The 15,325-nt window shown below is 40.4% G+C and overlaps 1 protein-coding gene across 7 annotated transcripts in view; it reads right to left on the bottom strand.

Annotated features, from left to right (window-relative positions):
• Positions 1-4,000: 4,000 nt before the first annotated feature.
• NPAS3 (neuronal PAS domain protein 3) overlaps positions 4,001-15,325 on the bottom strand; it is a 636,093-nt gene continuing 624,768 nt past the window's right edge. For all 7 annotated transcript variants that reach the window (XM_075425465.1, XM_075425467.1, XM_075425466.1 and 4 more), the window contains 3 exons: positions 14,107-14,254; positions 11,053-11,168; positions 4,001-8,254 (listed from right to left, as the gene is read on the bottom strand). In XM_075425465.1, coding sequence (XP_075281580.1) covers positions 6,945-8,254; positions 11,053-11,168; positions 14,107-14,254 — 1,574 coding nt within the window. In that variant the 3' untranslated portion in view covers positions 4,001-6,944. The remainder of the gene's footprint in view (positions 8,255-11,052; positions 11,169-14,106; positions 14,255-15,325) is intronic.

Here is a 15,325-nt window from a genome sequence, read left to right as displayed (position 1 = left end):
CCCAGTCCTACCTGTGCCTCTGCCTCCCTCCCCACCTGTTTTAAAGACAGGAATCTCTGGAAGGCTCAGACCATGCAGTTCAGGAAGACTAGAAAAGACTTTTGAATTAAACAAAAAAGAGCTGCCCTCTTAGCGTGTGAGTGGTGCTGTACAGTATTAGGAAGGAAACTTGATGCACTGTACCAATTAGCCTGACTCGTTTGTCTGCAGTTCATGCTATAGACTCTGCTGTTATTTGCTCATGGGATTTGGCTCAAAACTTTGGTCTTGTTCCTGAAGCCATTAAAGTCGGTAGTCAAGCTCTCATTGATTTCAGCAGGACCAAGACTTGACCCTTTGTGGCTATTCAGAGGACACAGATAAACTTTTAAATCAATCAAGGGTGTAGACTCATTCTGCTGGGGTCATACAGTTAACACATCCTGTTCCTGCCATTTCCGCTATAAATCTGAGAATGCTTTTAAACCAAGAGGAAAACCTGATTCCCCTCCTTTTTGCAAGAAAATATTATGTTCTCTTTTATTACAAACAAGACAGGGGTCCTTTGTTTCAGGAGAATTTGTAATGGGAAAGGTAATCTCAATACTTTCCATGTCTCTGGAGTCAGTGAAACATAATTAGAGACAAAGTACTGGGCAATAAAGTCCTATATCTGCAAAGCAATGCAAACCTTCTCCCACTGACTTCCCATAAGCCTTTATTGGGTCCTGATGATCTTTTTTCCCCGGCATGAAGTCGGTACTCATTGTACTGTTGGTGTCTATTAAAAGATTCCTTATTTTCTGCATTGCATCTAGTCTACACAATTCCTACAAGATGGGAAAGATTTTTAACTTTCTACAAATGTAATCAAACTCCTAATTATTGACTTCATTTGCATGGCTTTGGACCTGAGTCATGAAGCTCTCTGGTTTTACTTCTAGAGTGGGATACTTCCAGAAATGTGGTTATTTATTTGAAACAATTCTGAACTACTCTGGGCTTTTGTTTTGCCAAAAGACCCACCTCATGGTGCTAATGGAAATAAAAGCTGTTCTTCCACTCTATCCTACTGAATTCAGGATTCTGAACAAAACTGTGGTGGAGAATTCCCATCCTGATCTGGGTCAATTAAAACAGAACTCTGCATCCTTGGTTTATCTCGAGTCCTATTGCCTTCGGAAAGATCCTCTTTGATTTGGTGAAAAGAAGTGTTGATATGATTGGATATGTTTTATGAAAACAGCTTCCAGTACCCAATCTTTCTGATGAAAGGATGAAGGAATAGGTGGAAGAGGAGAAGAAAGGAACTTTATTATGTGTATGTACACAGGTACTACCCTGCCCAGTCTGAAAGCCCAACCGGCTTTCATAGGCAGCATATTTGTGTGTCTGTGTGCATGCATGTGCATATTTTGTAAATGGTTTGATCTTACCTGAGCATCTGTGGCTCTGATGAGATCCCATTTGTTCACATTTCTGTGGGCTCCTCGGTAAACTTGCTGGATAGATGACAGTTCATTAAATTAATTGACAATGCACATCCAGCCTCTCCACCCTCCTCCCCCAGCCCTAAAATGAAAATAAAGAAATTACAATGGCAAGAAGGAAGGATACTATGCAAATAGCTCTGAAAGCACTGACACATTTAAGCTAATGCAGTTCCTAGAATCAGAACAATAAATGTGCTGTCAGGGGCATCACAGTTACTCCAGTGACATGACCACCTTGCAACAGTACCAGTGCAAGCTGTCAGAGCTGGTTATCTAAGTAATCCTGAAACCTTTGTCTGTCACTGTAACTTTTCACAGTCATGATGCTTCGGTAGAGCCCCTTTCACCTTGCACCCTTCAGGTGGCTTTTAGGTACCTGCATATACCATTTCACAAAACAAGTGGTTCAGGAACAAACTTTCCAGAGATGGCAGTTACCGAGATTAGTTGCTTTACAAAATGTGCTTTGATGAAATGACTTGACAAAGTTTGCCCAGCTTCCGGCATGGCAAACAGTTTTTCCTCCAAACATTATAAAAATAGCAACTAGGCCAACCCCAAAGAACCCTTTTCAAAGGATTCAACCCTTTCAAGCAGTTGGTTTTGTTTCTTAAAGTTGCTACAAATAATATACGAAATTGATATCCCAGAGCTAAATCAATGCAACAGCATTGCTATAAAAACACCTCATGAAACAGCTTTCCCGTCATTTTCTTTGATGCACAAACTTTCTCGTCCAACTGGGAGCCTTAGAGCAGTTTATTCGTTCTGACCATCAACTCCGTGCTCTGCTGCAATGTATAGGTACTATGGCTGAGATTTAAAAAGCCTTTAGAACAACTCAGAAATGCCCTCCTCAAGCCCCTTCTTGGAATTAGTGGCTTTATAATGTTGGTGAACATTTATTTGGAACAAGCATGTTATTCTTCCAATAAGCTTTATTCTGGCCATTCTTTCAACCTCCATTTAAATTCTGTCTTCCTCTCGATTGGCATCCGTACCCTTAGCTACCTCATAAACAAGATGCATTGCCAACCGGAACACGCGAGCAGAGCTGAAAGCAGCACTGCTAACCTCTGCTCCTTTCTACCCCCTGCAAGGTGGAGGCATATCAAAGTCAGTGCTTGGAGCCTGGGAAGTGGGAATCCTGAACTGCTCGGAAACTCAGAGAGCCAGACTTCAGGCTTTTGAGCCATGGGGCTGGCTCACTGAGCTATAACTGTGCATACATTTTTTGTCATTTTTTTATCAGCCCAGCAAGCCAGACTCACATGCTCTTACTTCAGCTGAGTGTATCCTTTGCTCGAAAAAGGTGTGCTGAAAATGGTGCAACTGAGTAGACAGTTTTACTCGGCATTAGTACAGCAACCAAAATCTTATCCAGAATGACTAGCCTGATATTTTACATATAGAGGTGAAAAGATAACTTGATTATAGATTCTGGCTATGGGCAGCACCGTCTTGATTTTACATGCCCCAATTTGTGTTCTTAGAAACTGCATACCCATCAAAACCAAAAGAAAATATGGAACCTGGACAGTTTTTCTTTGTTGCAGGTGGGGGAGGCACCATAAAGAAGACCAGGGAATGAAGGAGTCAGGCAGAGCCCGTGTAAGCGATGGGTGGGAAGGCTCCTGCTCCCCAGCCCTGCCCCGACGCAGCCCCCGCACAGCAGCCACCACTGGCACGCAGTGACGGGTACCCAGTGTGGCATATCCTGTGGCAGAGCTTCTCCCTGCTTCTCCACAGCAGAAACCAAGCACACCTGCTCTGGGCTTTCTTTCAGAACTTTTCAGAACTTCAGAACGGGCATAATCACTGGTGGCTGTTACCTCTTTAGGGTCAACCACTGTGTGTGAATGCATAATCCAAACTGTATTTGACTTTTTTTCCCCCCTTCGGTTATGAGGTCAAGGTCTTTTGCCTTGTCTTTTCTACACTGGTGAATGCTTCTGTCCTCAGCTTGTAAGGCAGAAAGTCTAGCCACACGACACCAACAACTAGCACGTTGCCCGTCTGGGGAAAGAACGTACACATTGAAAAGAATCAGCAGGCTAGGTAGGATAGAATGTGATTGAAGAGTTTAACTGTAACATTGTAGAGCACAAAAATGAAAATATAAAGTGCATTTTAAATGATTAATGTACAAAAGCTGACCTCTTCCAGTGTGCATTAATCAAGAAAAAATGCATACTTTCCATAGTGGTTAATGTTGCAGGTCCATTATTCAGCTTTGATAATGTGCATAAAAATGCTCAATATGACAATGAGTTGGGGTAGCTGAGAATTTAGGATGGTGGCAAGTTTGTTGTAGTATTTGGATTAGCATTCTTAACCTACATCTTGACAGCTTCTTGTCTTCATTTTGTAAGCGTTAATAAAATCTAGCTTTATCCTCTTTGATCTTTGGTTATTTTTTTGTTGGTTTTTTTTTTTAAACAAAACAATTGAAATAATACCTGCTCAAACAAATACTACCAGCAGTCATTAGTCAGGATGGTTATATGTAAAAGAAATGATGCCAGATAGTAACAAATCCAAGAGAAGTTTATTATGAAAATGGCACCTGCGGGATGAAAAAAAATTAAGTTACATAAAGACAACCATGTATGACATGTATGAGAATCTACAAAAGTATAAAAAGAACCCTGTTGTAAATGAAGTATGTACATTTCTGATTTGCAGCATTATCAATGATCAATGAAAAAAATGTTTCAAATAAGCCAGGCACTCAAGAAGTTAGATTCGGTTAGCTTAACACAAAATAAATGTACCATAGCTGTCACTTTTTAACATTTTAATTTTTTTTTTATGTTGTAGAGTTGGTAACACTGCTAAGATTTATACGAACAGAATCCCTTTCCCCATTATTCAGCTACTTGGCACCAGTCTCCTCATAAAAGATTTCATATATTTGTACAAGAAATAGTTAAAAACACAGACACAGTCTTCACAGGTAATGAAGTTTTTTTTTCATTTTGTAATTTTAAACACTATGGATTTAGACAGCAGCTGTGATTATCTGTTAGTTTAAATCACCAGAAATCATTTTGACACAACACAGAAACATTTATAAAAAAAAACCCAAAACAACAACAGCTGTCTAGCTGTTCTTTGTAGCTGATAGGTGCACTCCTTTGATTGTTCCATAGCTAGAGCAGAGCTTCCAAAATTAAACTTTGAGTTTCCCAATCAGCTTTCTTGCCTTTTTTAAATCCTTCCAATAGAACCTTTAAAAGCTCATTAATTAAATTTGTGGTGTCCAATTCCTTGCTCACTATTGCTCCGCTGTGGCTTGGACTTCTCAAATTCACAGCTTCTGCAGGAATTGACTCGACCGCAGTGAGTGATCAAAAATTCAAAGGACAGCTGAGTTAATACATTAGCATTGCACACAAGCAAATATACATGACAATTCTAAGCTCAGTTTCCTTTTCAAACAACGCTGGTTTACCTTTGAAAGCACTTCCTATCTCACTGGTAATTGCTATACGTATTACTCTGCCAGCCTACCTGGGAGAAAACCAAAGAAATGCACCCTCCGCTTACAGTTCGAGCACAAGGGACTCTGGGAATGTTAACAACTGAGGCTACATGGCGTCAATTTGCTTAATATATCTGAGCATTACTCTGCAGTGCATTGTGGGGTGCACTGGAAGAGTAAGTAACACCCAGAACTCCTCTGTGGGAAAAATGGCTCCATCAACCTTGAGCTAGTTAAGAGTCTTTTATCTCTGAGAGTGAAGAAGAGAGAATGAGAGAGCGAGAGAAAGAGAGAGGGGAGAGGCGTTGAGAGGGGAGGAGAGAGAGGTCTGAGAATACACAACAGCAAAGCAACAGCAGAAATTAAAAGGTATACAGACAGTGGAAGCAGCATAAGGTGACATTACAGAGGAAGGCCACCACACAAAAACCACTAACCCCCAAGAATCACTGGTTCACTAGGACTGCAGGAATGGGACTTAACCACTCCGGACTAGAGATAAAGCACAGAGAAGACAAAGGACAAAACAACTACATTAGCTTAGTATATACTGCATATAGTAACACACATTGAAACTGCAATGGGACTGACAGCCAAGGACACTTACACATTGTACACATTACAGTTCTCACATCTGTTATTAGATGCCTTAACAAACAGCTGCCAAAGATGGAGTGGAAGAAGAATTTATATTTGACAGTCATTTGGAGTGTTTGACACTACACTGTGATTTCTGGCAACAAAGACAAAATAGGAGATTTCCTTTCTTTTACTTAATGTGCAGTTTTCAGTTGTAGTTATCTATTTCAAGCTTATTAACCCATTCTTTAGTTTTAAAACATAATGGTTTCAACACTAGAAATAAGGAAAAAACAACAAAAAATACCCAAATCAAAGAACAAAAAGAAATTTACAACCTTCCCTCTATAATATTAAATGAAAAACAAAACATGTTAAATAGTTCTTCTGTTTTTGATTTTTTACTCCGAAGTGTTATTTGACGTTGTAAAATTAGCCTCAGTTACACTGAGAAAAAAAATAAAGCAAAACAATATGCACCTAAGAAACTGCTCCTCGCGTCAATTAAATTGAGTTTTTTGTTTTTAAGCACTTTTTGAAAAAGGCTTCCTGACCCATTTAAATTTGATGTGAGGCTATGCTTGTTAGTTTGGAGGTAAAAAATTTTAAGTCCTGCAGCAAATGTTAATGAGGGCTTTTGTCTTAACTAACCAAGGAGACTGCAGCACCCGACTATAAACCTGTGCGGAACACATTCTTTCCAAAAAACCCAGCCCACAAGCTGCATATTGTATGAAGACATTACAGATTAATAAATGATAGCACCATGGTTTTAGAAATTAAGTTAAAGTTTCAGTAATTAACATTTAGTCCAACTTTTTAACATTCTAGTCACAGGCCAGAAATTAACTTTTTAAGAACCCAAATTATTTTATGTGCAAGTAAGAAAATTTTAACCATAAAAAGAGAATTAAACTCTGCATAAAATTCTAAAATACTATCCCCTATTTTTAAAGGAATTAGGAACAAAAACCCCTTTTCATTTGACTTAGTCAAACAGGGCACATTGTTTATGCTTGTCTCTTTTAATCTTGATCATATCAAGATCATTTTGAAGTAAAACCAATGGTTGTCACTTTAAAATCTCTTTACCACAACACTGAGTATTCTATGGCAGAGGCATACACATATTAAAGGCATCTTAATAAAGATGCAAAGGAAAAAACACACATCTTAGAAGAAGACAAAATGGCAGGCAACTGGTACTTCGACTCTCTGAAGGCAAAAATAAAAAAAAATCTTTACATTAAAGAATAAGTCAAGTTAAAGAGAAAGGGAATGAAATGGGGACCATCATATTGAGAGAATAAGCTGACCTGCTCAAATTCAAAGTGCTAGAATTAAAGGTCTAAATTAAAACATAGTCTATGCCTCAGAGTATAACACTGAACACAGTATGTGGTCATAATTCAATCCTCTTTCCGTTCCAGAGTCTGTGTAGCGTGAATGCCATTGCTGTAGACAGGAAATGGAAGAGTGGAAAACAGTCCTTCGGCAGTTGTGAACACATTCCCTGCAGGCATTTGGGTCAGACTGGCCCCGCTCACAGCACTTCCGAACGGTCCCGACATATTGAGTCGGTGAACGTGGTGGTAGAGCATTTCCATCGGTGTTTTAGGATCCAGCCCAAAGCTGGGGCTGTTAACATCAACAAAGTTAACAGCGTGAGTATTGGGGAGGAGGTTGCCCTGCATGGCTAAAGTAACTTCAGCTGGAGCATACCGAATAGTGCCAGTGGTGTAGACCCTCTGAGCAGCAGTGCTGGTCGCAGCAAGGGTTCCCGTTACCCTGTGAACCAAAGGAAGCACCACATTGCCTGCTTGTAACCTCTGAAGGGCTTCCAGGTCCCCAGTGTACAACAAAGAGTTGGAAGTTGTGGGACCTCCTGGGTGTTTGTCCCGGGGAGATGCCGAAAGTGGGGGTGACAAAGGGTCAGAGGACACAGGAGCCAAGGCCGAGCTGGATGAGGTGCTGAACTGAGTTTTACGGCTGGCAGTATTTTCAGTCCCTGGCGGAGTGAGAACGGAGTCTGGAATGGAGACATGTAAACTACTGCTGGCTTGGGGGGAAGGGAAGTGCTCGGAGCTGGGGGGCTTGGTCATACTGTAGGGTGATTCATTCCTTGAGATTTCCCTGTTGGGTGGGTAATTCCAAATACTGCTATCATTATCAAAATTGATAGGTTCTGAGATTTCTGTTTTAATTTTGAGCACTGAGGCACTGTTTGGCGACGAGAGCAGCTGGGGCTGGTCCACCAAAGCTGAGTCAAGTCCGTTTGGACTTGAGGTGCTTGACAGCCTTCTCCGGGTCATGCTGCCTCCCTTTTGCTTTTTTCTCCTCTTCTTTCTCTTTTGATGTTTGCTGGAAGACTGGGCATTTACTTCCCCTGCACTGTCTGAGTCCTTGGCACTGTCCGAGGTCAGTGATTCACAGTTCTGCAACCGCAAGTCAGACTCACTCTCAACATAGCGCTCCACCTTGATCTGCATAGAGCCGAGAGTGCCAAAACTGTCCTCAGGGGCCTTTTGATTCTCGAAGTCTGAGTTTTCAAAGCTGTCATCACTGTCCCTGCTGTCCTGGTTGCTGGAGCTGTTCCCATCATCATTACAGTTCATTTCATTATCCGACTGATTTCCTGACTTTTTCCTGTCGGATTCAGGGTCTTCACTGTTTTCTGACTGGTTTCCTTTCTCATCTGACTTTGAGTTCTCATTGTCCTCTGGAGCAAAAGGAAAGCAAAAAAAAGCATTAGCAACAGGAACATAATATTATAGCCCAAGTCCAGATTTCTACCTACCAATGAGATTTGATTGCTGTAAACTTTTTTTGGCAAAACGCATTCTCTTCTGCAGAGCCACAATTTTTTGCAATGCTGTGTTGGGAGAGTTTAATTCACCTCTAATCTCTCTGACTCAGGATTGGTAATGCACTAAAAGCCTACGCTCTATGGCCTGCACCTTGATTGAGGGGGGCCTTTCCGTCTGCTCGCTGGACAGGAATCATTTTGACAACTGTGAGCACAACAGCATTGTAGCTGTGTCATCCAAAGAGGAGTCAGTGAACAATCCCATTATGACCCTTGTGTTCTGGTGATTGTTCTTTCACATCTGTGTTCTCCTGCAGTGGGCAGGCATCCAGGTGTAGCACTATTTACTAACGAAGATTCTAGTCCTCTCATCTCATTTTCCTCTCACCATTGCCACTTTCAAAGCGGCACAGTGTCTCTGACTTCAGTGGCATTGCTGCTGATTTCCTTCCATGTGCGAGAAGCAGCAATTCATACATATATAAATCTGAATGAATAAACTGGTTATAACAATTTTGTTGCGTTGCTGGACTGTCTTCTCATAGTCCCCTGAAGGGCAACAAATAAAAAAAAACAAAACAGAAAAAAATTCAGGCAGTGAATTAAACTTTTGATTGATCCAAATCACCTAAGGGCCATTGAAAATAGCTCAGCTACAGCACTGAGAAGCTGTCACTCTTCTTGCCTGAATTCATTTAGTTGTGTTTTAGATTTTTTATCTAATACAGATGAGATAAACACTCTAGCCCACTGGACTGAGACAGCCAAAGCAGCTTTGAGAATGAATACTCTCCATTATCATACTATGTTTGAAAGAGTCATGAAAGGCTTCAGGAGACCCTGTTTTTAAAGACCAGCCAGAAATCTTTTGTTGGGAAATAAAAGATGTTTCTTCACTCATTAGAGCCAAGTACTACCCTTTTCAATATACTCATTTTAAAGGGAGAGGGGAAGGGCCAGTTTTCCTCTAAAGACTGGTCACTCCTGGAGACATGTCAATACCAAACACTTTCCCAGAAGTGCTGGAGAAGGTGGGCCTGAAAGGGAAGCTGCCTGAGGATTCAGGGCAATGCACTTCACAGGTCAGCTAGTGGGACTTTTCCTTGAGTCACCAGCAGCAGAGAGACCCTCCCTTTTGAAAAATAAAACCCACAGAAGCAAAGTAACCGCCACAAACCCCTAAATCTCATCCACCTTTTTGTTCAACCTAGGGCTGAATTGCTCCTACAATTTTTTTTTTCTGTTTTCAAAGATGTTTCCTTTTAAGGCCATGGTTTCTAGCTGGTTAAGAGTGGGCTTGTGGTGAGGTAGTCTAAAGCTGCACAAAATTTACCTGTGATTTTATCAGAGCTTGAACTGAACTTGCTGGTTTCATTCAAGATGCTGTTCCAATTATAGGTCCTTTGGCACTTCTACTTAATTCTTTTGTAAGAAACAACCCCTTGCCTCTGCTGTCTTCCCAGACTCTCAGACATCTCCTTCTGAGGTATGCACTCCTGTCCACCTTTGAAGAATGCTCTCTTGCTCTGCATCAGCCTTAGGAGTCATGAGTGTACATGCACTTCTCACCTGGAGAAACTTACAGTGCACATGGGAAATGCAAACTGTTCTCCACATGTATGTTGTTTGGCTATTCAGGAACAAGACAGCATAAAGAGAGCACTGGGAATGGGTGAAGAGATTCCCAGTGATGGTAGGCAACAAGCCTATATGTGTGTCTAATGTTGTCTTAAACCATCAAACCAAGCTGTCAAAGGAGAAAAAATAAAGGCAAAGGATCAAAGAGAACAGCCATTTCATATAATATAACATTAAGGCCTGATCCTCTTCTTGATCTTGCTTGGTTTATGTCACCGTGATCCACTTCCTCCAGATGTTTTTTTTGTTGTCATCACAGACATGAGAGAAAAACTCATTTATTTTTATATATATATATATATATATATATGTATATATCTCACATACTACAGCAGAGTAACGTTGTTAGTTCTTGGGTCACAGGAAACCATGCTGCCTTCAAAGCCAGATGATCTGTACCTGTGCCTAGGTAACCACTTTTAAAACTAATGGAGAATGTGTAAACCATCTGTGCACTGGACCATCTGTAGGACTAATTTACACATTGAGTTTGACAAGTACATTTAGCTTTTAAAAAACAGCGGGAGTCCCAGACTTAAAGAGCGTAGAAACAAGTGCTTGAACCCATACCTTCTAATAAAATATTATTCTTTTAACCCAAGAAAACTCTCAAATGTTGCAATCTTCACTGCCCCCTAGCGAGACTCTTCAAAAATGTATTTATACAGGAAAAAGGTCATAAAGATTGACAGTAGAGACATCTTCAGAATGTATGCCTACTCTGGAAAGATAAGAACTAGAATCACATTCAACAGTTACAAAGCCAGGTCCTCTGCACAAGGCACAATACCTGTTCATGAAGCTTAGCTGGGAAACCAAATATTTAGTTCAGTGCAAAGTGGGCAAGGACACATGCACAGAGTGAAGAGAAATACCGAGGAAATGGAGATAGTGTGGAAATGCTGAGGTCATTAAAAGATCTAGCTAGTGGTTTTCAATTTAATTTTACAGGATTTTTTTTTTTTTTGTTATAACGGAACAGTCCTCGAGAAGTAAAAGCAACTGGAAAGCCAGCCACTTGGCTTTCATGATATGAAGCTTTTGTGGGTGTAAAGGCACACCATGTGTGTTACCTGAGTTGTCCTTTGAGTCTGATTCAGAGTCAGAGGTCTCCGAGGATTCTGAGGTTTTTTCTGGCAGATGAGGAAGTTGTGCAATATCCATTGGAGTGTCCTTGTACTCTGGGTTACTGAAGAGGAGACAGCAAATATAAACACAATTGGATGATTTGCCGTTTCACGGTTTTTCCCCCTTTTCATATTAAAGTTCAGGAACAAAGAACATAAATAGGAAGAATAGCAGAGCAAACACAGAAACATACTTTTTCAGCTCCTCAGAGCTTCACAGCAGGGATTTTATGAAGGTTTCTTTTAATACTGCTGTCAAATACTTATATTGACCAGGTACTAAAACTCATTTGATTCTAGTAAAGTTTTAGAGCTATCAAAGCATTCTTACTGAAGTGGGACACCATGGACTGTGTGATATCTAACAGTAAAGATACACTGTACAATCATCCAATAACAAAATGTCTCGATTTTGATCCCATTACTGTCCCTGGAAGGACAGAAAGGGTTTTTTAACTTTTCCAATCTGTTTCTCTCCCACTGGCAAGGTCTATTAGAGTTATCTCTGTAACAATGTTCTCTATCAGCTTTTCCAGAGCCCTTTCAATACCTGTTTTTCTCAATGTTCCTGTTTTCCACCCTTTAATCAAGCAGGCCATAGGTAAAGTTAATAAGAAGGTGCTCAGTTAGGGCTAGAGAAAATGACCACTGCTCGAAAGTATTTGCCAAAAAACAGATAAAAAAAGTTATATATTTTTTAAACACTGCACACATGTATCCACATCACCAAGAAACCAAAAGCAACCACTCTATGACAGATGCACATGTGCATGTTAAGATGCATATGTTAGGGATAAAGAACTGTCAACACACCCATTATAATCATATCTTCATCTGCTCATGTGGTGCTCACCTGTGACTTGTTAGCAATGAACATGACTGCAATGTAAAAAAGCTACGCTACCAGAGAAACTGAAAAAAATCTCCAACTCTATGCTTTTTCTTGGTTTGTATCTTTCAAAATGTGTTCCTTTCCCAAATCTGTGCAAAGGCAGGGGAACAGACATAGCTAGACAGAAGTGGCATAGGAATGTTGAAAATAAACAAAGTCTTTAATCATTTAGAATAGGTGAGCATTTCTATGCAGTTCAAATTCCAGCCCAGTGATAGAGCAGAAAATCCGCAGGCCTGCATAGAAGAATATGAGGCAGCACTGAGGGTGACTGACACACTATCACAATGACAGTGTGCCCATATTCAGCCTATTACGGTGCACTGTGAAAATTCAGAGTTCACACAGTTCACTTTGAAATGCCATTCTTATGATTATCATCTTTATGGGTTTGTCCTAACAAAGTGACTTGATTCTGTTGCATCCCAGGGCAGTCCTCAAGTTTGCCCACTCCAAGCAGAAGATGTTTGAGGGCTTTCACACTGTGAATAACAAGTTGCTAGAACAAGAACAGCATTAATCCTCCCTGTCACTGTAATTAGTCTATCCTTTTACAGACAGCTGAATCATACTTTCTAATGCATGGAAACGTATACAGACCAGTACTCCTGCTAAGAGTAGACCTAATTATGCCTGTATCTGTCATTAAAACATTATTTGGACATTTGGATCTTTCATGGATTACAGCACTAGGAGAAATCTATATTAAAAATACAAATTCAGTGGAGAAGTTAATCTTTCTCTAACAGACCAGTGAAGGGAATGCAGTAGAAAAAATCAAGTTCTGGGAGAAGACTAGTGGAAGACCACACTGCTTTGTTAGGTATATTCATATTCTGTTGGTAGAGAAAATAATTTTGTGGGACTTCTGTGGATTATGTTCACCTATTGTTTGGAAAGTAGCAAAGGGGACAGAGGCAACTGTTCATAATTCTTATGGACCACTTTTCCAGCTAGAATATGAGCATATTTCTGGGCATTCTGAAGTCCTGTTAGGACTGGAGCAGTGCAACTATACTTCCAGTTCAGAATTGGCAGGCTTAAGCTGACCTCTTGAAATGCTGCATTCTGCCTCACTCTTGTAAAATGAGACCAAATGTATCAGGATATGCATAAATTCAGAGTAGCAGGATAATGATATATATGGAAATGTGCATGCTCAATCATAGCAGGACTGAAACATGCAAGCCACAATGAACACTCCACTGCTGTGGAAGGTTTCCCCACAGTACCCCTTAACGCTCTCCTGCCAGGAGTTGCTTCCTCCTCTTCCCCAAGAGGGGATTCAAAAGTATTTCAACATGCAAGTTTAGGCAGGCACAGTCTCTTCAGGGGTTGCCGGACTTGGCATAGTAAGTCACAATCTAACCCCTAGACATCACTTTGAACTCCCATGGCATCAAAGGGAATGTAACAAACCATGACAAGCAACTTAAAAGGAGAACAGGCCAGAAAATGACAATTGCACTTCACGACAATCTCAAGGTTTCAAATTTTATTTGTTTGTTCTGCTCTGGAAAGAAACAGAAAATCCCTCAATCTTATTGAACATTTTCACAAAACAGAAACCCTTATTTTGCATTTTTCAGTGTGAACACTGTCTGATGGTTACAGGAGCAATGTATTAGTTCAAGGCTTTTCTCCTAAGAAAATTCCTCTCTCTGGAGTGAACTGGCAGACTCCTTTCAGAGAAACCGTTTTGTAGCATTCCAGAAGTTTGCTTCCATGCATTTTCAATAACCAAATAAACCAGTGCCCAACACTGCACACCAGCTTTTATAACACAGCTACTGAAAGTTGGTGTGGATCATTTTTATATTTGAGCTCAGGTTGAATATATTTCAGGGCAGTGGAGGCATGCAATAAAATGGTGGAGGGTTTATCTGAAGACTAAGGCAGTGTAATAATTCAAGAATATTCCAGTGTACTGAGACATGACAGATGTCTCAATAAATATAACCAAACGGCACTGTTTTTGAAGTGGATCACATGAAAAGTTATTCTCCTTAACTTTCTCCAGTAGGCAATTGGTTTTTTCCCTAAAACTCTCACCAACAGACAGGAACAGAGACAGCAGTTGAAGTGAGAGAAGTGACTGGAAGACCTACCTAAGAAGGTAATTGACCCAGATGATATTCTTCTCACTTGCGTTCTTGGCATTGACGGCTATGGTCGCACTGGACTGTATCCAGATATAACCTCCGTTCTTCTGCATCCAGCGGTAATACTTTGTTACACATTGACCCTTATTCAGCACTGGCAAAAAAACACAAACAAAACAGAAGCAACTGTGCATGTTAGAACTGTGGTAAAATGATCTTCATTGTACAACATGCCACAAGTATAAGCAGAAGATACTTGGCTTCCTTTAGATTTAATGCAGCATGCCAGTGAGATGACAAACAGGATCCAAAGTTCAGCATAACCAACTATATGTTTTACAAGTTTTTAAAGTATAATTTTAATCTGTTTTTGGAAACTCTAGTGAAAGAAGAAAAGTAAAAAGTACTACAAATCTCTTTGGTTCACAGAATACTTATTGATGTGTGGACATTTTCAATGCACTCACTGTCAAACTGTAAAAAAAAGAAAAGAAAAAAAAAGAGGCAAATTTTTATGTGATTTATTCATAGCTTCTAGGTAGACCTCTTTGAGATTCTGGATATTTGAAAGGTTTGGGAAGATACTCTACCCCTGCTGCTTTGATCATTTCTCCTTATCGCAGGCGATATCAACCACTGAACTTATACATCTGTATCTTTGATCTTGTCAAACAGAATTTACAGCTCTCAGATGAACCAAATCTCCACTGGCCAGTGGGAGGAAAGTCTTGGGAGAATTTACTTTCTACCAGAGCAAAGTAAATCTACCAACAGACTGAGAAAGAGGCCTAAGGGAGGCACCGAATGGCTTGGTTAGAGCCAAAGAGTGACAGCTCTCTCCAATGTTTGAACTATGCTAGGAAACAGAGAAACAAGTAAAAGCAATCAGTAACGCGAAACAGTGTTATTAAATGCTCACAGCAAGAAGGCTTAAAAATACAGATGTTTAAAGTAATACTTCTACCAAAATATTGCCAAGTTGAAGTGGACTTGGCTTGCATCTGATGCTTCCGTGTCAGGAAAAGGGGATGAAATGCAAGTCCTTCAGTGGAAGGGAGCAGCATGGTTTTAAAGAAAACCTAAACTATACAAAATCGGGGTACCTTTGTTACCGGCGCGCTGACTCGCCTCTGCACTTCCCACTAATCCCATAAATCTTTGTGCACTAGAGGGCACTGTGCATTCATATACATCTCCTGCTTTTGTCATGTCCTTGTCTCCGTCT

Source organism: Opisthocomus hoazin, chromosome 7 (genome assembly GCF_030867145.1).
Source record: "Opisthocomus hoazin isolate bOpiHoa1 chromosome 7, bOpiHoa1.hap1, whole genome shotgun sequence".
NCBI lineage: Eukaryota > Metazoa > Chordata > Aves > Opisthocomiformes > Opisthocomidae > Opisthocomus > Opisthocomus hoazin.
This window is presented reverse-complemented; position numbering and strand designations above follow the sequence as displayed.